This window comes from Podarcis bocagei, assembly GCF_964188305.1.
Source record: "Podarcis bocagei genome assembly, chromosome: 4".
In the NCBI taxonomy this organism is placed as follows: Eukaryota; Metazoa; Chordata; class Lepidosauria; order Squamata; family Lacertidae; genus Podarcis; species Podarcis bocagei.
In genome coordinates, this window is record NC_138128.1 from 73,364,709 (window position 1) to 73,388,341 (window position 23,633).

The following is a 23,633-nucleotide window of genomic DNA, read 5'->3' on the forward strand; positions in this document are numbered from 1 at the left end:
AGCCAAGCTCACCTCGGAGCCCCACACTAGAGTATGAATGTAGAGATGGAGGAAGGGAGGGGGGAAAGTACAGAGATACACTGGATGGCACAGAGAGAGAGAGAGAATTCCTCTGCTGCAGACACCCACCCCATCAGGTTACCTGGCCTTCAGCTGAAAGAAGGAAATGCATCTCCTAATGCTTTTACAACTCATCAAAGGTAAATTTTCAAAGGTGAAAAGAAGGGTTGGTTGTTGTCATTTTGCATTGAACCTACAAAATATATCCCCCTATTTATTGTCCAGTGATTTGGCACATTGCTAGAAGTGAGTGAACCCAGAATCGAGAAAAAAGACAAGTACACCTTTCCATGTGACACTCCTGTCACATGCTGACATCTGGGAATCCAGACATGCAGGTTACACTCGATCTGTGTGCAAACGGCCTCTCAAAATTCTCCACCCTTTTGGAGAAATTCCTTTTGTGAGCAGGGAAATTGGAAGGATGTGGGGGTAGGAGAAATTCTCCAATAGCTTCTTGGGCCAGTGGAGCCCACCATTACCCATTAGTATCAATAGTACAACTTTCTTTATTTTTCTCCACTGCAACTGGCAGCAGCTGTCTTGGCAGCCGAGCCGCCGCCACCACCATTTTGCATCTGCCACAGTTTCTCCAGATCTAATGTTGTTCCAGGTCACATGCTGGCTGGGCCTGATAGGAGTTGTAGCCCAAGACAGCTAGAGAACAGCAGGTTGATGAATGCTGATTTAGGTATTCTCCGTTTATTGTCTTGGAATTGCTGTGTGTTAAAATTTTACTGTCCTCTTCCCTGAAATCACTAAGGTGAAGGATGGGTTGTTATAAATATTTTAAACAAAACAGAGGAACTATGTTTTGCTATAACTTCTTTATTGTCTTGGAATGGCAATACTGGTTTTCCCAAGAAGTCTAGGCTAACATTGATTGGGAACAGCTTTGTATAATAAATCTGCCAAACTGATTATGAGTGTTTGAGGAGTATATTTCACACTATACTGTCAAAACTACTCTTCATTGTGCTAGTGTCCAGTAAGCTTTCAGGTGTTTTGGTGCATTCAGAACTGGGCACCTGTTTTGTAGGTGAGCCAGCAACATGATCCTGCAGAGACAAGATGCAAAATATTTCTGACAGGCCAATTAAATCCCCTATTTCCCTTGTTCAATAATGTCTGGCAGTGAAAGTAGATCTCTTAATAAAAGACAGTGTTGGCTGTTCTAACGCTGGCTGGGAACCAAAGTAAGCCCATCTGTCAAATGTATTACGCTTTGCATCTATACCCTTTCAGAATCTTGGTAGATCTGTCTTCTGCTAACACAATTTCTCCATTTTTCACTCTGCTTCCAAACCAGTGCGGGCCACTCTGCTTTGTTGTCCTGGTTCTGATTTCCCCAGATCAGTCATGCATCAATTAATGTGGCCTTTGGCTAAGTAACACCTCTGAGCCTCAGCTCTCCATTTCTGAAGTGGTAAAAAAGAGTTACTTGCTTCATTGTAAGGGCCCCTTCAGATATTTTTTTAATTGAGCGTTCAACCTTATACAGTGGTACCTTGGGTTACATACGCTTCAGGTTACATACGCTTCAGGTTACAGACTCTGCTAACCCAGAAATAGTGCTTCAGGTTAAGAACTTTGCTTCAGGATGAGAACAGAAATCGTGCTCCGGCGGCGCAGCAGCAGCAGGAGGCCCCATTGGCTAAAGTGGTGCTTCAGGTTAAGAACAGTTTCAGGTTTAAGTACGGACCTCCGGAACGAATTAAGTACGTAACCCGAGGTGCCACTGTATGTGATCATGATGTTACTGGGGCAGTTATATGCTATCACACTTTCAATACCATTTGTGCCTGCAGAAGTTTCTGGGCAGCTAAATTGTTTATTTTGCAGTAGGTATATATGTTCAGTAGTTTCCTGCTAAAATCCTGTAATTTGTCAATAGTACAAATGCTCTGCTTTTGTTTATGCCGTGGTTCAAAAACGCTCCCTCCCAATGGCAATAATGTGGCTACTTTGGGGACGTATTGCAGAACAATTAAGAAAGTGGAATAAATGTGTCTATGGTCCTGTGTAAATCCATCTCTGATGCACTATTATTGCATCCATGACTTGTTTCAACTCATGTTTAGTCGTATTGTATGAGGGTCTCCGGTACACCGTTTGGAGTGATTAAGTGGTATAACCACAGATTGTTGAAATACATAAATAAATAGAAATGATGCAGAGTCCATAAGCATAAAAATACCAGCCTGAAACGACCCTAAGATTGTTACTGGTGTGACTGCAATAGGGAACAGCTACCTGCTCCAAATCCCCACAATTATGCTAAAATGCCAGTAACAACAACAACAATGAAGGAGATTCGTACTAAACATTTTTTTATTTTTTAAAAACCTTTTTGACAGTAAGAGCTGTTCGGCAGTGGAACAGACTCCCACGAGAGGTGGTGTACTCTCCTTCCTTGGAGGTTTTTAAGCAGAGATTGGATGGCCACCTGTCAGGGATTATTTAGCAGTGATTCCTGCATTGCAGGGGGCTGGACTAGATGGCCCTTGGGGTCCCTTCCAACCCTAAGATTCTATGATTCTAAATGCTTCCGGGTGCAAGGGTCTTGCAAGCATGTGTGCTTTTACTTGAGCAAAAATAAGCGGGCAGCTGAAATAAGTGAGCCTCATTATTTAAGGTGAAAGGAAAGGATGCTCTGGTGCAATTAAGGCTGACGAGGCAAAAGGCTGACAGCCATGGGAACAATGTGAGGTATTAATCATGTGCTAAAACAGTAATTGCCATCTCCTGTTCCCTTTGCATGGTCTTGCCACCCCCATGCAACAGAAGGAAAATAATAATTATAAAAGAAACAACCATTTGTCTTCGGGAAGATCTAGGTATCTGGTTCCTCCTACATTCACAGCAGCAAACACAAAGTGGTTTGTGGAAGAGCTGGGCTCGAGGTCCTTTCTGGGAGCCTCCTATATGATGGGTGCATTGATGATAGCCTAGCTGCATGGATATAGCCAATCTTAGCCCATCCTTTAAATTAAGGTGTGCAATCATGTGCAGAAGTCATATAGCAAGGGGCATTCACATCAGCTGCATTTTAATAACTCCATTTAAAACACAAAATGAAACTTACATAGGACAAAGAAAGGGCCATACAGAGAGGTGTGTGTGTTTATGTATGCATATACAAAGTTTTGCTTATTGTTTCTAGTCATGTCCTAAATAGCAATGGGGTGGGTTAATTCCTCCGGAGTTTGATTTGGAATCAGTTTAGTAATTACAAAGACTTCTTTCAGAAAACAACCTTTCCTGTTCTTAAAGCTAGCCCAGCAAATGATGCTGCCACCTGCACAAATTAGGAACAGCTCCTAATTCCAGTCATTCGTGAAGTCGGTTTCAGAAATAGCACCTCAAATAGTTGTATCTTAGGACAAACTACAGGATACGTAAGGGTTTTTGGATAAAGTTGTGTGAACAAAGAATAAAAACCCAGGGCTGAGTGCACAGTGGACAGGAGTGTGGACACAACCTGAGTTTGCAGAATGCAGTATGCCTGCAACAGATGTGTCAACTGTGTGCAACAAATGAGAAACACATGCACATTTATTAATTTTTAAAAGCCAGCTCTCTTGGAAAGTCACAACACATTCATGCATCCTGGACAGGAATGCCACACAGTACAGTGGTACCTCGGGTTAAGTACTTAATTCATTCCGGAGGTCCGTACTTAACCTGAAACTGTTCTTAACCTGAAGCACCACTTTAGCTAATGGGGCCTCCAGCTGCCGCTGCGCCACCACCACACGATTTCTGTTCTCATCCTGAAGCAAAGTTCTTAACCCAAGGTACTATTTCTGGGTTAGTGGAGTCTGTAACCTGAAGCGTCTGTAACCTGAAACATCTGTAACCCAAGGTACCACTGTACATCCTTTCATCTTTATTGGTGCCTCTCTGCTTCCACCCACTGGGATCCACGATTCTTTCTACTTTCATTTTAGGAGCGGACCAATTTGCTGTGTCTGACTTAAAAGGAGGAATAAGTGCTTTTCAGTAGCTCAGCTGGCACTAGCTATTTACTTTGGGTCATGCAAAAAGCTCCCTTTTTACCCATTGCAATCTAGCCTTCTTGTTCAGGGCTTTGTCTGTAGCATCAGTTAAAACATGACCTCACAGATATAAACAACCCCTTTTTATCTGTCCCTATTTTTCCAGGCCTAAGCAATCGCTTGCCATACTTCGTAAATTATTTCTTCGACACATACCTGTTGATCAATGAAGATACGCCAGTGGGTAAGTGCATTGAGCTTTTATGTCTAATGAGTTAAATGGCATGGTTCACATCAAATTCTCTTTGGCGGGGGTGGAGTGGGGGATGAAGAAAGTCAAGAACGGCGACTCAGCATGTTGATTTTAAAGGAGCTGCCTATAAAAGGCAAATAGATTCCCCCTCTAGAGCGTTAAAATGTGCACTGTCTTTGGTTGCTTTCAGAAGGCTGATAAAGATTCTGTTGATGAGGCTGTTGGTTTCAGTCTGATTAAAGGGAAATTAAACTGGATGCACTGTGAACAGGCCTATGACAATCTCTGAAGAAGAATCCCAAACGCTAGTGTGGATTTACTTACCCTGTTTTCCCCAAAATAATATAGTGTCTTATATTAATTTTTGCTCCCAAAGATGCGCTAGGTCTTATTTTCAGGGGATGTCTTATTTTTCCATGAAGAAGAATATGGTACACATTTATTGCCTAATTGTGAGTCAGCCAGACTCCGTCAGGGCAGAGCAAGCAGCAGGCAGCTCGCTGATTTAAAGAGACCTCACACTGCCTGAACAGCTCCGGCTGCGCTGTGGCCAATCCGTGAGCTGCGCGGCGTCAACCGCTACTACGGTCCAGAGGAGTCAGACGCCTTACGGTAGCTTCAGGGGCCTTATATTCTGGGGAGGCCTTATGTTTGGGGGAGGCCTTATTATTGGGGAGGTCTTATTTTCAGGGGATGCCTTATACAGCGAGAGGCAAAACTGGAAGTAGGTCTTATTATGGGGGGATGTCTTACTTTCAGGGAAAGACGGTAGTTCTGTTCCATGATCCTAGACGTCCATATTTTGCTAACGGTTTTGTTGTTGCTGGTTTATGTGCCCTCCGCCATTCACTTTTTAAAATTTATTTTTGTGTATGGTGAAGCATTTTCTCTTCTTATCTATTCCGTCTGCAATGCAATATATTGTTGTATCTAGCGGTAGAGAACACCAGAGTTGAAAATAATTATTCTGACTGTACCTTACTACTGTGTTTCTTGGTTCAGTTCAATAAGTTTCTTTAAAATAAAATGTATGAGTTGGGATAGCTCAGTCAGTACAGCATGAGACTCTTAAAATTAGGGCCGAGGGTTCAAACCCCACATTGGGCAAAAGATACCTACATTGCTGGGAAATTGGACCAGATGACTGTCAGGGTCCCTTCCAACTTTACAATGCAATGATTGTATGATGTGTAAATGGCCACCTTGGTCTCGGATCTTCTGCTTCGTGTGGTCAGAACTGGCTACTAAGTAGCTTACACAGTTTTATTTATTTATTTAAAAAAATATTTATATACTGCTATATCATAAAAATATATCACAGTGGTTTACACCAATACAGAAACATAAAACAAACAAGAACATCATAAAAAGTTAAAAATAAAACAAGTTAAAAGCAAATTAATAACAAACTTCAACAGACCATCGTTGGGAGTGTACTCTTAATTGCCTGCATAGTACTGGCGGAATAGAAAAGCTTTTAGCAAGTGTTTAAATGTTGGCGCAGAAGAAGTTGGTCCGCTGAAGCTTTTGGCAGGGTGTTCCACCGTACTGGGAAGATGACCCTAAAAGCTCGATTTCTTGTTGTTGTCAAATGACCCTCACCAACTCCTTTACACGTCTATCCAAAAGTTGGTCTTTGTGCTTACCTTAGGGAAACTGGGTAGTGGGATTGCATCCTGAAGTACTCGGAGTTTGAAAACAAAAACCAGGGTTGTCCAAATACTCAGCTAAGCTCTACTCACTGTGCAGTTATCAGTTCCCCCAAATTATCCTGAGTGTAAAGATAGGTTTTATGAAATTCGCAAAAACAATGTCATGCCCCAAAATCCTTTTAACGGGTGAGAAATTCCAGGGGTGGAAATGAAGGATGTTGCTGTGAAGCTATAGTAACATTTTAAAACATGAAATAAAAGCATTTAATTGAACTTTTATTTCATGCCACTTGAAAATATGGCATACGTGAACATGTCTTCCACAGCCAGATAGATGCCTAGTGAGCCGACTGAGAACAGGGAATGGGTGTGTGTGTGTGTGTGTGTGTGTGTGTGTGTGTGGTTTTAGTTGTGCCCTTGGCAAAATATTTTGGCGTTTGATTGACAGATTTAGCCTTTATTTATTTATTTTGTCAGTGATCAGTTTTAGTAAATGTAAAAATCGATTGGGCCCTTTCTTGGCCTCTTTCCAAGCTCTCAGTCCATTAAACTTGTGCTCTTCAATCAGGGCCTGTGGATGGCTAGTAATGCTGTTCGAATTGATTGTAAGCCCTGTGTGTGCACAAGCACAGTCTGAGCATGATGGGCTGCTCTCCCTGTTCAAGCTAATAGCTGTGATTTTATCAGGGCCCGAATAGCAGAGCCCTCTGTTTTCTTGCATGTGCTCCCCCACCCCACCCCACCCCGTTTGCAGTTCACGCTTGCAACACAACACCATTAATCCATGTATTCTTAGTGAAAGGTAAATTTGATTCTGAATTAAAAACAAGAAAACAAAAAACACGTGATGCTTAAGACATCCTTTAGGGGGGAGGAATAAGGTATTGTACTTTATGGCCACGTTTGCATAGTTTAGCATGAACCTGGACTCCCAGGGTGGCAGCTAAGCCCCAGGGTTTGGCTTAGGGTGTTGTCTGAACCCCCAGCCTCATAGTTACCGTATTTTTCACCCCATAGGACGCTCCGTCCCATAAGACGCACCTAGTTTTTTGGGGGCGAAATAAAGGGGAAAAAATTTCCCTTTATTTCCCCCCCAAAAGCAGGTCGGGGAAACAGAGCCAGGTCGAGGAACAGCGGGATGGCGGTGCTGCGCCTCCCTGCTGTCCCCCGAGCTTGTGGGGCTGGCCAATGTCTGCCCCGTGCGAGGGGCGCTCTGCATCAGGGCGCCCCCCCCCCGCGGGGCGGCAGGCTGCTCCCCACGCTGCGGATGTCTGCCTGGCGAGGGGGGCGCTCTGCTTCAGGGCGCCCCGCCCGCCGGGCGGCAGGCTGCTATCCGCAGCGTGGGGAGCCTTGCCGGGAACTCCTGCAAGGCTCCCCACGCTGCGGATGTCTGCGTGGCGCGGGGGGCGCTCTGCTTCAGGGCGCCCCTCGCGCCGGGCAGCAGGCTGCTATCTGCAGCGTGGGGAGCCTTGCCGGGAACTCCTGCAAGGCTCCCCACGCTGCGGATGTCTGCCTGGCGAGGGGGGCGCTCTGCTTCAGGGCGCCCCGCCCGCCGGGCGGCAGGCTGCTATCCGCAGCGTGGGGAGCCTTGCCGGGAACTCCTGCAAGGCTCCCCACGCTGCGGATGTTTGCCCGGCGCGAGGGGCGCTCTGCTTCAGGCCGCCCCTCGCGCCGGGCAGCAGGCTGCTATCTGCAGCGTGGGGAGCCTTGCCGGGAACTCCGGCAAGGCTCCCCACACTGCGGATGTTTGCCCGGCGCGAGGGGCCTCTGCTTCAGGCCGCCCCTCGCGCCGGGCAGCAGGCTGCTATGTGCAGCGTGAGGAGCCTTGCCGGGAACTCCGGCAAGGCTCCCCATGCTGCGGATGTCTGCCTGGCGAGGGGGGCGCTCTGCTTTAGGGCGCCCCGCCCGCCGGGCGGCAGGCTGCTATCCGCAGCCTAGACATCCCTGCCGGACCTCCCGTAGGGCTGCCTAGGCTGCGGATGTGTTCCTGAAGCCTGGAGAGCGAGAGGGGTTGGTGCGCACTGACCCCTCTCGCTCTCCAAGCTTCAGCAAAAGCCTGCATTCGCCCCATAGGACGCACCCAGATTTCCCCTTCATTTTTGGAGGGGAAAAAGTGCGTCCTATAGGGCAAAAAATACGGTAAGCTCTCTCCTCCTTAACTGAGGGGCCTAACCACCAATTGCCACTGCCATCTTCCCTGCAAGTTCACAGGGTGTGCTTTGGTTTAATTTAATTTGATTTCCCATCTACACTAATAATACCAGAAATATTTGGCGCAATCTAGAGGTTGAAGATTTTGTAAATATACGTAGAGAGAGAGAGGTGCTACTTGAAATGAACAGGAGGGCACAACACTGGGAACCAGCAATTCCAAAGGAAAACCTGTGCACTCAGGCCCCAGTTACATGATTTGATTGTTACATTTTAACCGTTCTCCAAGCTTCAGAGGATCTGCTTGTGGATAAGTAGTTCTATGCAACAGGGAGAACATCCAAACACACACACACACACACACACACACACACGTCCATGTGGAATAGCTTTCAGAGCTGGCAGGTTTTTGCACATGAGGGCAACTAGCTTTAGAGTAAAAACAACAAGCCCAAGCACAAGATGTCCCTGATTGTAGTTTGGAGCCTGTTGTTCTCAGCTAAGAGTTTTATAAATGAGGCTGATTGCATTCAACTAAATACGGAAGCTGCTTATGGCCCTTGTGAATCATTGTACAGTATATAGTCCTAGTGTAGAACTTAGTGCTCCACAAATTGCCTTCCCTTGATATTGTATACTTAAAATCTTTGCTGGGCTACTGGATAAAGATGGTGGCAGTGATACTTTATTGTGTATCTCTTTGCAGTCCCAATCAGCTACAATTTAGGCATAATTTTTATTTGGTGTGGGGGGAAGGGAACTCTCTTCGTTCCATTAAGCATCATAGCTAAATCTCATTAGCCATGTGAGGCTATATAAGGATGTTTTTTTTGGGGGGGGGGACGGCGAGTAAGTTCAGAGTAAGGGCTTTGCTTGTCAAGAAACTCTGCCCTCACTCTGAATTTGCTTCATATGCTCTTAATGGTGTTCTTATTATTAAAATTGGTTGTGAGATGATGTCACTTTTACTAGGGACAAGGGGAAGTTTTCAAACCCAAAATGACTTGGAAGCCAATTAGGCCTGCAAAGAGCAGCAAGCTGGGGGGGGGGGGGGATTTTCAATGCCCTTGAACAATTTTGCTTTTATTAATGTTTGCTAGGAAACAAACCCCACTAGTGACTTCATTCGCTCCCCCATTTAGCCTGCTGCTGTCTTCTACAACTCACTTGCATTAATAAAACCATTTCCCCCCCTCCCTGGTCGCTGCTCAAAATCCCTCCTCCTTCTCTCTACCTGGCTTGAATTTAACTGCCTCCCCTTTCCCTCACGTGGTGCCTAAAGGAGTGTTAAGCAACAATTAAATAGATAATTCCCTCTCTAATCACTTACATGAGTAAATTAGTCTTGTCAGGAGCTATTAAGACAGAGAGCTCGGAATTCATTAGGCTAGATTGGGCCTATGGAGCTTCTGGCATCGCTGCTAGTCCAGGCTGATTAATTTCCTTGAAAACACTATCAATGCCCATCTGTTTCATTTAGATCTTTGGAGAGCAATTTTCAGGTGGACTGACCCCCTCGTCAGTTATTTCACCCAGAAGTAATGACTGACACACACACAGCCTACTGCAGTGTGAAGAGGAAACTCTCTGTGTTTCTGCATAAAAGTGAAATATTCATTCACACTTGTTCAAGACCTGCAGCCAAAATTTGGCTGATGGTTTAAAATTGATTAAGGGAAAGTTAAGTGTTGCCTGCTCCCCTGCAGTTCCTCAGCATGTGAATCTCGGCTAGCCTTTCTCCCATTGTTGTCCAACCTCACTTCCTCTAGAGTCTAGAAACCACTCCTTCTCCTTTCCTAGTTTCTCCTGCTGCCCTTGACCTGCTGCCCTCTCCTGTGCTGAACAAATTTGTGGGGCCACCTAATTCGGGTTTTGTTCCCCATCATCCTCCCTGCTGAGTTCTTCAAGGGCAAGGAGGAGGCTGGCAGCCAGGGTCACTTCCAGGACAAGATGTAAGTAAGAAGACAGGCAGACTGAGGTTGGTGGGACAGACCCCCTTTCCCCCCAGGACAGTGGTGGCAAACCTATGGCATGCGTGCCAGAGGGGGCACTCAGAGCCATCTCTGTGGGCACACGCACCGTCGCCCCAACACAGAGTTACTATATGAAACTTCCAAATGTGACAAAAATGGCAAGTATCTTAAGTTATTTTTACAAACATTATCCTATTAAAAAAATGATTAAAAAGGTAAAAATTAGATAAATCAATCTAATGAACAGAACTGCAAAACATAATTAAAATCCAAGGATCTACATTTTGTAGATTACCCATAGAAAACAGGTAAGCCTTTAAAGCCCTCTTAAACATTGCAAGGGGTGAGGCTTGCCAGAAATACTATATGTAGAATTTTGGGGGGAGGGGGAGAGGAAAACTACTGATAGTGGGTTGGGAGAACTGAGGTGATAATGAGCTTAGCTTTTGCCTCTTATGACACACTAGCTAAAAGGGAGGGAGCTGAGGGAGAATCAACCTGCAGAGAGGCACACAAATTAAGAGCTACTCATTTAGACAGACAGCCTTGGAGAAGGTTATGTCTGTCCCGCGGTGTATGTAATTATTGTTGATCACTGAAGCATGTCCCTTCAAGACCGGATCTCAGGTTTAGTTATGCATAAGAGGGCTGCAAAGATAGGGAAGATGTACATAGATCTGATATCAGCACCAGTCCTGTTGCTTAACAACAGGGATGCTCATAGTGAGTTTGATGCTACAATGTCATCCAGCCTCCACCCCCCTCACTGTACTTCGTCCCCCCTGCATTCACTTAGAGATTGTAAGCTCCTCAAGGCAGGGGCTTTTAATCTGAAAAGCATCGTGCACATTGACAGAGCTACCTAAAAACATTGGCATCTTATCTTGCAGACAAAGTCTGAAGACTCCATAAGCTATGTAAGGTTTTCACAAAACCCTGTACAGATTGCAAATCTCCATGCATCTTCCCCTGCTACGTACTAATGAAACCTAATGTCTGCATGTGCACAGAAGATATTTAAAGCTAGAAGTGTGTAAGGCTAAAGAAATACTGCAGGCGACTTGATAATGAGGTACTAATTGGGCATCAACCATGTGCAAATTAAATGAAGCCCAGCGGAAGACTGGAAAGCTATAGCAAAGTCAACAGTTGGCTCACTACTGAACTACATTTGTTTACATTGGACACAGTTTGATACACAGTTAAATGCATTTAAAGGCCATTGATTTCAGCAGATTGAACAAGGGATGCTCAACTGTGCATTCTGGATTGTGTTCTGTGGATTTTGTTCTGTGTGATGTAGACTTGCCAGAAAGGGATAGAGCCATTTCTGAAGTGTCGTACTGAAGTGACTTCCCCACCCCCCTTAAGATATTTGTTATTGTTGTTTTAAAGCACAAGCGTCCTACCGGTCTTTGCATGCAATGTTGATGTCATCAAGGAAATAAGTTATTTAGCATTGTGCCAGTTTCTCAGATATCTCCTTCATCCATATTCATGCCTTATGGTTTGGGGGAAAGCACGCCAAAACTCAGTATTTCATAAGAAATAACAGGGCAGATACTGCATAGATATGGATTGTGGCTAGTGTTGTGTGTATATTGCTTCCCAAATAATGGCAGCATGCTGGATGGAGACTAACCAGAAGTGTGTACACAACTCAAAATTTCTGTGCAAGTATCAATGAAGCACTCTCAGTGAGAGAGTGCTTAAAAGGTGTTGGGAGAAAATTAATTTCTGAGAACAAGCTTCATTTTATGATAGAGATAGAGTGAGATTATGTTTCTACTTCTCGTGGAATTCTTTATTGCCTTTGAAAAGTTCGATTAACTTATGATCCATTGGATCATGGTGAAGTTTTCTTCAATCTAATTCAACTTCTTTGCAACTGGATGTCTGTTTCACCATGTCACAAAGAAAAAGGCTGACTGCATGTTTGAGGGGGCCCTGGACAAAATGTTCTCTGGTATAACCCCTCCTCCTTTGGTGGGCTTATTTGAAGGGAGGCAGCAGCGTGCCAAGCAGTACCAGGTGGCTGGATTTAGTCACCATTTTTGTTTCTCCTAATGTTGCTCCAGGCACTGTGGGAAATTAAAATGGCGGCCAGGTCCGGTCATCCTCTTATAATACTAGGACAGAAATATATATAATGCGGGAGGCTGACAACAGGAATCAACAGTGGTCTTTGCTGAGAGTCTAGGCCCCTGGCTACTACTCAAGAATGCCAAGAGCTGATACTGGCCTAGAAGAGGAACTACACACACACACACACACACACACACACACACACACACAGGCTCACCATTTTACACTGTGATCAAATATATGTCTGTCCACGTGGGAGTATATTTTCAAGATTTCAGTTACAAGGAAATGACAGTGTTGGAGAAAAATCACTGCTACATTTTTATCATCATCATCATCATCATTCTGTAATAAATGATGACAAAAACATGTCTTAGGCTACTTTTCCTAAGTTTCCCCCCAGGTGGAATTGCCTTGCCACACCTTTCCTCGCTTATCTCAGCCTCGAGGCATTTGGTTGCTAGTAATAAATGACAACCCTTTGAACAGGCTGTATGCCAGAATGCTATGATATCCAGTACATGAGTGGTCTGCTCCTTTTGCATTCACAAGACAGCTTTGTGTGCGGCCAAAGCATGGCAATGGGGACGCAAATCAGAAGGTCTGATTCTGCAAGAAAACACAGAAATATATGAGCCATTGCTGTTCTTAACTATTTATTAGAAAATTGGGTTCCCTTTGTGTTTTCAAGCTGATGCCTCTTCCTCAGGGTCAGGATCTGTATGGCCTTATTTGTTCCCATGAAAAGAACGCCTTGGAGGAAAACAAAAACAAAAAGAGTGAATTACATGATAAGTAGTTAACAAAATATGTGCGTCTTATTGTTGCAGTTTGTTTATTTCGAATACCAGTGTGGTATCCAATGTTCGCTAGCACAAGGATTTTCACTTGTGCAATGAAACTTCCCCCTCTTCCTATGTGCCCCTGTGTCCTCTCTATAACTGCTATGAAGGATTGGGATGGGAAAAAACAACCACCTGGAACAGATTTAAGGGATGCACAGAAAGTGGAGAGGGAGGGGAAGTTCCTTCGTGCAGCCAATAGTCCCTGCACTAACAGAAGCACTTGGCTGGCTATCCCTTCATGCTCTATAACAGGGGTCAGCAAACTTTTTCAGCAGGGGGCTGGTCCACTGTCCCCCAGACCTTGTGGGGGGCCGGACTATATTTTGAAAAGAAAATAATGATGCAAGAGCACCACGAGCCCCGGTGGCTGCTTACCTGTGTCTTGCGAGCAGCAGGGGCTGGCGGTGGCGGTGGAGGGACAATGAGCGGCATGCAAAAGTGTTCCGGAGAGGGGTGCTTTAAATGGCAGTCGCTTGAGAGAGGCACTCAGCCAACCACTACTCCTGTGTCTGGCTGGCGGCGGTGCCGGTGGAGAGACGATGAGTGGTGCGCAAAAGGACTCCGGAGAGGGGTTGGCACCAATAAAGCCCAGCCCCCTTCCTCCTCTAGACAGGGCAGGGAGAAGCCAGGAGGAGGGAGGGAGGGAGGAGCCGCCGCCACCGTCGTGTGACGGAGAGGGAGGGAGAGGGAAAGAACACTCAGGCTGGCAATCCACGCAGCAATTCCTGGACCGTCCACAGGCCGGATCCAGAAGGCAATTGGGCCTGATACGGCCCACGGACCTTAGTTTGCTGACCCATGTTCTATAGCTCTAAGAGACTTGCAAAGCAGCATACAAAATATTGTTACAATAAAAACAAAGAAACAAACACAAAATGTCTAATAAAGGAACAGAAATTGCATTCTACCCATAAAGTGCTAGGGCTTTTCATGCCCTTGATCTCTCCTTTGGCCAACTTCTACCAGGTAGTAAGTTCTACTGAAATCTTCAGAGGCAGGGAAGTGGGGTTGAGCTGCTGTAACTTGCTCCGTCTAGGATGGAAAAAGTCCTATATAATGCAGCTCCCTTGAGGAGTGTCAGTTCCGTTGCATAGCTGCATGAAATCCCATACAGAGTTTCTGCTATACAACACCTTGTATGAATAGTGGCTTGTACTGGGACAAAGGCTCTCCCTGTTTATAGCAACATGTCTTTATGTTATCATATGAAGATCACAGTGTGTTGCTGTATGTGAGAAATTCACTCCAGATGTGAAACTCTGCTCTCTTTTCTGCTGTGTGAAAGAGAATTGGCTCAAACCTTTGTTCAGATTAGCAATTTTAGTGTAAACTATACTGAATACTAATTTTCACTGCTTGAACTGTTACATTAAGCACCTGTGCAGTTTGTTTATATTTCTTCAGAATGAGGTCGGGAGTTTGAAGAATTAAATTACTGCCAGCAATTATGCTGTTTTAAAGCTCCATTTCAGTAGTGCGCTTAAGCATATGTTTTAATAACTTTCTTTTGTGACTTGAAACTGTGCTTACAGATAAACATATGTTTGGGGTTTTATTACAAGCTCATTTTCTGCAGTTCGGTGATATGTTCTGCTTTCAGTTTGTAGCTTGCCTTTATTTACGGCTTAGGTTAGGGAGTTCCCTTCCTTCTTCATTGCATGAGAAATCTTACATTTGAAGCTTGCAGGGGGTTGTGAACATAATTTTAACATGACTATGGTGGGATTGTGGCTTGTTAGATTATTTTTTTATAAATATATTACGGCATTTATATACTACCTTTGGGGAAGTTCCCACCACAAGGCAGTTTAAAAGAACCATATAACATCTTGTGTTTATTGCTAACTAAGTCAATATTTTGTTAGCTAATAGAATGAATGGAGTGCAAGTGTGGGAATATGATAAAGAGATATTTATTGAATGCATATGGCAAATGCCCATACTTACTTTAACCCCCCAAAGACACTTGGTTGGAATATCCCACTAGGCAGAGGCAATTTTCCAATCAGGAAAGTTTTTCCCTGCTATGGCTGGGGCAGCCAGGCATCCCTAGGGAAGCATTTGTGATGAGATGTATAGCAAAGTTATTATTCATTGGCAGTGATCCACTGTTTTGTATGCGTATGTAGAACTTAGGTGCTAGCAGATGCTTTTTCACGAGAAGGAGACTTCTTGGCGTGCACAGTGAAAAATCACCATGTGTGAGCCATAAGCAATCACCATTTCCCTTTGCAGAAGAGAAGGGGACCCCCCCCCCTTATGCTCAGGCCTTTATGTAGTACCCACTGATCACAATTAAAACGACAGTTTTAAGTGTGTGTAGGAGGAATAACGAACTTCTTTGCTAGCTGTTAAAATATATACTGGCTAGAAATTATAAGATTTGTTTTAATGATTTGCTCGCTCGCACTTCCGACTAAACCTCAGGAAGAACTTTCCGACTGATAAACACACTAATAAATGTGTGTTTCTGCCCCCCCCCCCGTCATGCCACATTAACTGGTCTTTCACTTAGAACAATGGCAGAATAAACTTTGGGTTAACTGCCAGAGAGAACATAGGCAGCCACCTTGAATAGATTTTCTATGTTAAGTGTGAGCTTAAGCTTAAATGAGTTTCTGTCAAACATGGGCACTGCAGGATTTGCTTCCAGATGGTGGGCCCTGAACAGTAGATTTTGGAGAAATCCAAGCACCAGGCAAAAGGCCAGTCTAACTTCTGGTGTAGAGCAAACAGATGACTCTTTAGCAACCAGGGACGGAGGAATTTATTTTGGCTCAATAAAACTGCTCAAGGAAATGACATATTGTCACGAAGAATAAAACAGAATATTATTTAGCAGTGCTGGACAGAACTAAGGATACTTTTAAGTATATACAAAGTTGTGTCATATTCCTCTTGCATTTTGCAGTCAGTTCTATTCAGATGTTTCTTTAAGAGCTGCAGAGGAAAATGTGAAAAGAGAGTAGATAGGTAACACATGGTTTGCACTATTAGGAGAAAATCATTCTTGGTGTGCAAAAGTAGGGATGAATTGACTCTGAATAATTAGCTGGAAGAGCTTACACAAAGGAATAGGAAACGGCAGAATTCCAAACCACTGCTGGCACCTACTAAAGCTGACTTTTGTAGTTTACTTTTTAACTTTTTCCATCACTTAGAACAGAGCAATACATATTTCTGTAGTCCTAAAGTCTAAATGGGTATGCAGGTGGCGCTGTGGTCTAAACTACTGAGCCTAGGGCTTGCTGATCGGAAGGTTGGTGGTTCGAATCCCCACGACGGAGTGAGCTCCTGTTGCTCGGTCCCAGCTCCTGCCAACCTAGCAGTTCAAAAGCACGTCAAAGTGCAAGTAGATAAATAGCTACCGCTCTGGTGGGAAGGTAAACAGCGTTTCCGCGCACTGCTCTGGTTTTGCCAGAAGCGGCTTAGTCATGCTGGCCACATGACCCAGAAAAACTGTCTGTGGAAGTGGACAAACACCGGCTTCCTCAGCCAGTAAAGCGAGATGAGCGCCGCAACCCCAGAGTCGTTCGCGATTGGACTTAACAGTCAGGGATCCTTTTCCTTTACCGTTAAGGTCTAAATTTGGGCAACAGGAAAAATCTTAGCCTTCCTGTGTGACAAGTTATGTCACTGATGCCTATCATATAATGTGCTACAAACTTTGCAGAAAGGGAGAAGCTCATCTAAGCATAGTAAAAAAAGACCTCTAGGCTCATATGTAACTCTGTCAGGATTTTAAATTGCAGATGTGATTGAACAACCTGGATTTTTAGGTGTTGATGATCATAACACCTCTTGTTCTACTGAAGAACTGAAGCAGGAGCCAACAATGCAATAGCTCACCCCCCCCCACCATGGGTAAAGAACATCTGGCTATGAGGGGTTTTAAAAAACAAAAAACAGATGTTGTCTTAACGTTCTGCCAGGCCCTGAAAAGATGGGGGAGGGAAGTCCTTTTATCTCTGGCTGATATTCTTCACTGTCCTGGATAAATTGGCCTTATGATTGGAATATTGTCTGCAGTCTTGTCAGGTACACACCAATGAGTGACAGGTTATAGAAAGCAAATCAACCGAAAGCTATTACCCTCTTACTTCAGCAGAGTTTGAAAAATAGTCATAAATTAATGTTCTGTGCTGACTTGAAGGAAAATTCCCTACGTGTATTCCCAAACACATCAGGCCATAATTGTGCATGAGTGTGTGTGTGTGTGTGTGTGTGTGTGTGTTTTAAGAGGATGTGCAAAATAATTGAATACTGTAATAGTGTTGCTGTTTTCTAAAAAGCTCTGATATTTACACACCCTGTTGAATCGAAATCTTGTTTGGAAAGAAGCCAGGGAAGCCAGGATATCATAGACTTTGTAGTAATATCCTCAAGAACAACAACTTATAAGGGTTTGGTTTTTCCGCATCCCTCCCTCCTTGGTACAACAGGAGGAGTTGCTGCTTCACCTTTTAAAATATTCAGGTCTGAAAAAGCAGACCACTCTCCCACATCATAATTCACACACTGCTTGTTTTACAGCTGATGGAAGAAAGGGGAAATTTATACATTACAGAAACTGATGAAGTTCTCCTGAGCCAGATTCAGAAAAGAACTTTGTGTGCGTGTGAGAGAGAGAGAGATAAAAACCCACCTCAAAAAAGAGATAAGCTTCTAAGTTCCACATTTCACTCCCCTGTCTCCATTTCAAATTAAATTTGAACTGAAGAATAATAGGGAGGGGGGTGTCTGTGTCATAGCTGTCAACTTTTCCCTTTTCTTGTGAGGAATCCTATTCGGAATAAGGGAATTTCCCTTAAAAAAGGGGAAATGTTGACAGCTATGGTGTGTGTGTGTGTGTGTGTGTGTGTGTGTGTGTGTGTGTGTGTGTGTGTGTGTCTTTTAAGCACCTGTTATTGACAGAACAAATATGCCTCCATAATATTCAACAGGGGAAGACTTGCCTTCTGGAGGAGCTAAATAAATAAATGGATGGATGGATGGATGAAGGCATGGCTTCCCCTTCATCGATTTTTGCTCTGACCTCTAGCCTCTATTTCCTGTTCGTCTGCTTGTTTTTTAAATTTCATCCAAGAATCAGAGGGCGGTTTACATTATAAAAGCACAAAAATACATAAGATAACAAAACAATGCCTCCCCGCCCCCGCCCCCCAGTTTAAAAGGCCATAGATTGTTTAATTAGCCAAAGGCCTGAGATAAAAGTTTTTGCCTAGTGCCTAAAGATATGCAGTGAAGGTGCCAGGGAAGCCTCCCTGGGAGAACATTCCACAAATGATGAGACACAACAGAAGACCTCTCATGGAAGAGGCACATGAAGAAGGGCCTCAGATGACGATTGCTGGGTCCTGGTCAGTTCATATGGGGAGAAGCGGTCCTTCAGGTATTGCAGTCCTGAGCCACTTAAGGCATTATAGTTCAAAACAGCACTTTGCCTTGGGCATGGAAACTAATTGGCAGCCTGTGCAGTCAGGCCAGGATTGGTGATATATTCTCAGGCTGTTTTGTCCCAGTGAGCAACCAGTTCCATACAAAATAACAGAGCTCCATTCAGGTGTATGCGTTGGGGAAAAGATGTTACGAGTGTCAAATCCGAAGGTAGAAAATGAGGCCATTACCCATTACGGCCTCAGTCCAATATATCTGAAGGAGCGTCTCCACCCCCTTCATTCTAGCCGGACACTGAGGTCCAGCACCGAAGGCCTTCTGGAGGTTCCCTCACTGTGAGAAGCCAAGTTACAGGGAACCAGGCAGAGGGCCTTCTTGGTAGTGGCGCCCTCCCTGTGGAACGCCTTCCCACCAGATGTCAAAGAGAACAACAACTACCAGACCTTTAGAAGACATCTGAAGGCAGCCCTGTTTAGGGAAGCTTTTAATGTTTGATGTATTACAGTATTTAAATTTTTTTGGGGAAGCCGCCCTGAGTGGCTGGGGAAGCCCAGCAAGATGGGCGGGGTATAAATAATAAATTATTATTATTATTATTATTATTATTATTATTATTATTATTATTATTAGTGTAATACATTCCATTCATTTGCATGGGAGTTGAAATAAAGATGCTGCAAAGGCAAAATAGGAGGATGAGGGGAAGAAGGGGGTGAATTTTAAGTTATGTGCGAAAGGCTCTTCCTGATACCACACTCTCCGTTCAAGTGTGGTAACTAGCTGGAAGAAAGAGCTGTTGGCCTGCTCTCTGCCATGTGTCAGTGTCACCAAGTGCAAATGAGTTTAAAGAGATCAATTATTGTATTGACTATGCATAACTTTGCATACAAATAAAACAATTTATCTGAAGAAAAATGCACATCTGTCATTGCAGGCGCAATCTGCATTTGTATTTATGTGTGTGCAAGAGAGAGAAAGAGAGAGAGAAATGGGAGTGATGCTTCTTGTAAAAAGGCACCTGCCGCTAGGAATGTCAGGGAATTCTGATGAAAATGGAAACGGGAGTGAAAATTGCCAAAGTTCACTTATTTGTCCCCTGTCTGATATGGAAATCAATCCAGTGAATTCATCCAGTATTTGCTGTTGTTGCTTTCAGACCACAAACTGTCACATAATGGGCTGCTCCCAGAACTTGTAACTCCATCGCTACAGAAGTTAGACTGGCTCCCTCCTTGTTGTCCTTCCACCACCAGCTGAAAACTTTCTTGTTCCAACAGGCTTTTGGGAACTGACTGCTTTTAATGAAAGGGCTGGTGCTAATCTGTTTTTATTGTAATTATTTGAATGGTTTTAATAGATTTATACGCACGCGTGAACACACACACATTTTCACTCATACGCATACACACACACATATATGTCTGTAAATGCTTATTTATTTCTTAATGATTGTTTTTTCAATATGTTATTATCTATTCTTGGGATATAAACAAAGTAACAACAACAATAGCAGCAACATGGCAGAATGGAATATTATTCTTTCTTACATCCTTATCTGCTATCCATGATATTTTACTAGCTTTCTTTGAAGGGGGAATTTTTATTAAACATAATTTTACAAATTTAAAAAGGAAAAAAGGCCCTTCTTCCCTATTAAACGGGGGCATCTTTTTAACTCAATCAACTAAAAGTTTCAGCCATAATTTTCATGGTGAAGTGGAGATACAAAAGATAAACACACCCATGAACAATTTTTAAGGCATGTGTGTGCTCATATTATTGCTGCTGAATTATTGCATTTTAGTGTGTTGTGAAAATCCTGTCTTGGTTGCAAAAGGATGAAAGTAGTGGAAAACCAGAGAGAAGAGCCAAAAAGCAACAAATAAACAAGTGGAAATAATATAATAAAACATTAAATCCCCTGTGGATGGTTGGGATGAAAGATGAGACCCAGGGTTAGAAAAGTTGAATGGCATGGTATTGGGCAAATCTGCCTCTCAAGTTGGGAGGTTCATTGAAAGAATATCACATGTACACACACACTCTCTGAAAAATCTTACATATCACTTGGGAAGACAGGCAAACTATTATCAGTGTACTGGAAGAAGCAAAGATCACCAGCGTTGAAGCAATGATTCTTCAACATGAACTTCGTTGGACTGGTCATGTTGTGCAGATGCCTGATGATCATCATCTAAAGCAACTACTCTATTCTGAACTTAAAAATGGAAAGTGTAATGCTGGTGGTCAACAAGAGGTTTAAAGACTGTCTCAAGCAAATCTAAAAAAAAGTAGTATAAACACTGACAACTGGGAAACACTGGCCTGCGAGCGCTCCAGTTGGAGAACAGCCTTTACCAAAGATGTCATGGGCTTTGAAGACACTTGAACTCAGGACGCAAGGGAGAAATGTGCTAGGAGGAAGGCACGCTTGGCAAATCCACACTGTGATCAACTCCCGCCTGGAAACCAATGTCCCCACTGTGGAAGGATGTGTGGATCCAGAATTGGCCTCCACAGTCACTTACGGACTCATTGTTAAAACCGTGTTTATGGAAGACACTCAGCTACAAGTAATCACAGAAGAAGAAGAAGAAGATATGAAATTGAACCCAGATCGTTCACTACCTTCCCCATTGCCAACCTTTTCTATGCCAGCGATTTTGCTAATCCTAAATAAAAAAGAAACATAGAGCATTTGTTCAGGATCTCCTCTGCTGTGAAGTGGCAGTAGCAAGGAACTTGTTAATGCACAAAGCTCCCTAACCTTATTATTCCCTGAGTGGTTCAGGGACTCATCCCAGCTATGTAATGTGCATGTGTCTGTCTGCACATGAGTCTAATGGCAAAAATAGATAATATGTTGAAATGGCTGGAGAATGGAGTTGGAGTTCAGTTAGATGAGGATTGGCAGAACAGTCCATTGCACCATTGTGGTTCTGGTCCGTTCTTTTCTCTTGGAGCCTGCTGGGCTGTAAAAGCAGACGTGGCCCCAGGTGGTAGGATAATAACATCTTTAATTGTGCTCAGAGTGAAATTAGCTCCTTATCTGACAGCTTGACATCTTTATTGTTATTAATGTGCATATTGTACAGTGCTTTTATAAACTCTGTAGTGACAAATGTTTTCCCTTTTGCTTTTATTAAAAATAGAAGAATTGGCTATGAAGAGTTCTGTATATCTTAGAAGTCTTCATTGTCCAACATCAGTCAGCCTCGTGAAAGAACACTACCTAACCTAGCTTGTATTTCTCAGGATTGAGGAAAGGAAAACATTGGCTTTGTAATGAATTATATGTTGGTGATTATAAAAGCAAGATCATGGTTAGAATATAGCCTGGTTGGACTTGGGACAAGATTTTAGACAACTAGTGTTACAGGAAAAGTCAAGATGAGAGAGTTAGGCAATGGGGGGGTGGTAGTGTTGATACAAAGGAACTCCTTTCCAGTTCCTTATTTTGATCCCTTTCCACCCTTCACTTACATTCCATTCATCTTTAATAATTTTAGAAGGAAAACAAACAAGGCATACATGACAAGAGTCAATACTGCTGAAGATCATGCATGAAAACACACAGATTCCAAACTAAGCAAGCCAAGCTGAGAGGCCGGAGTAGAATGCTCACCAAACATAATGTCATGTTAGAAGTTGTGATAAGATCAAAATTCTGGCCAAGTGGGATGCAGGATACACTTTTTGGTGCAAGGGACTCCTAGAAGGCTATAATACAGTGTGAGGAGCCTGTGGTCCTTCCTGATGCTGTTTGGTGACGACTCCCATCATCCTTGACCCCGTGCTTATTGCTCTGTGTTTTTATAAACTCTATGCCCATGTTGGCAGGAGCAGATAGGAGTTGGGGCTGTAGATTCCCCATCACTTCTGCAATAAAAAAAGGCAAAGAGTAGAGAACTGTGAGGCTTGTAGGCTTCTCTCTCTTATTGAATTGTTTCTATCAGGTGTTACAAAACAAAACAAAGAAACTACCTACTCAAAACTTTTAAGATGAATTCTGTGTTGTCGAAATAATTGCATGCAAGTTTTGCACACACCACTTGCATACTAGCTTCAAAGCATGTTTGCTGTATCACTTTTACGACTATGAAGAACTTGTGACTCATTCAACAACTTCCTTATATGCTTCTTAAAGAAGGTGGTGGGATGGGGGCATGGAGTAACATCTGGAAGAATGGTTCTGTGACCAGGATTGGGATGCAAGTAGGGGGAAGCTTGTAATTAATGTGCTTGTTATATTCATTCAGTACTAGTCTTTGGAACAGATATATGGAAATTAGATTTTCAGTGGTACTATTTTGTGTGTGCCCTACTTTTAATACCTCTCCAATGGAGTCTTCATGGGGAAGGTCCATTTTGCATGTCAATTATAGACAGAGAGAGGAGTTGAGGGTCATACAGTCTCCACCCCTTCCCAGATTACTGAACTGTTATGGTAGTGTGATGACAGTTTGCCACATGCTGGAGCCCACAGCAAACTCACACTCCATGTGCTTAGAAAGCTAGTCTTGTGTGAGTGGTCAGATTCTGCAGTTCCTGAAAATTTCAACAATTCTCCATGGCTATCTGGGGAGTGTGGTATTTGAAGAACAGCATAACCAAATTTGTCTTTTTGCCGATGCCTTCATGAAAACCAATATTTTAACATTTCACTAAAGATGGCTAATGATAATGAGTGTCACAGCTAATTTGCATTATGTATGTAACTCACAAAAATGGTATGACATATCATGGTGAGAGAATGAGAACTTCACACCTTCACAGAACCTTGTGGATAACTTCTCAGTGCAGATGTTGAAACTTAATAGGAATGGAAAGAAAAGAAAAAAAAATTCAAGTGGCCTATTTTAAATTACTGGCACCCTTATTCCTTGTCTAGTTTATTATGCCTTATCTAATAGGATGTAGTAGAACTGGTAGAAATGCAAAAAGCAACAAAATGTACTAGTAGAGTTAGAGAACAGATTTCTGCCTAGGAAAGATGGACAAAAGGCATTCCATTTTAAAGAAGAGCTGGCTAAAAGGCTATGTAAGCAAGGCACAAAAAATTATGAAGACATTGGGGTGGGGGGGGTGGAATGGGGTGGGAATCTCTCTATCATGCTCTGTAATGTTAGGACTTCCATGCCAAATTAAATGTCAAAAGAATGAGCCAGCAGTAAATCACACTGTTCAAAGTTGGAGTTAACTGTTTATTAGCAAAAACA

At 43.4% G+C, this 23,633-nt stretch overlaps 1 protein-coding gene across 1 annotated transcript in view; it reads left to right on the forward strand.

Annotated features, from left to right (window-relative positions):
* Positions 1 to 23,633, forward strand: part of CDH23 (cadherin related 23) — a 416,648-nt gene that overhangs the window by 38,033 nt on the left and 354,982 nt on the right. The window contains exon 3 of the mRNA XM_081189581.1: positions 4,225 to 4,302. Within this exon, the coding sequence (XP_081045707.1) occupies positions 4,225 to 4,302 (78 nt within the window). The remainder of the gene's footprint in view (positions 1 to 4,224; positions 4,303 to 23,633) is intronic.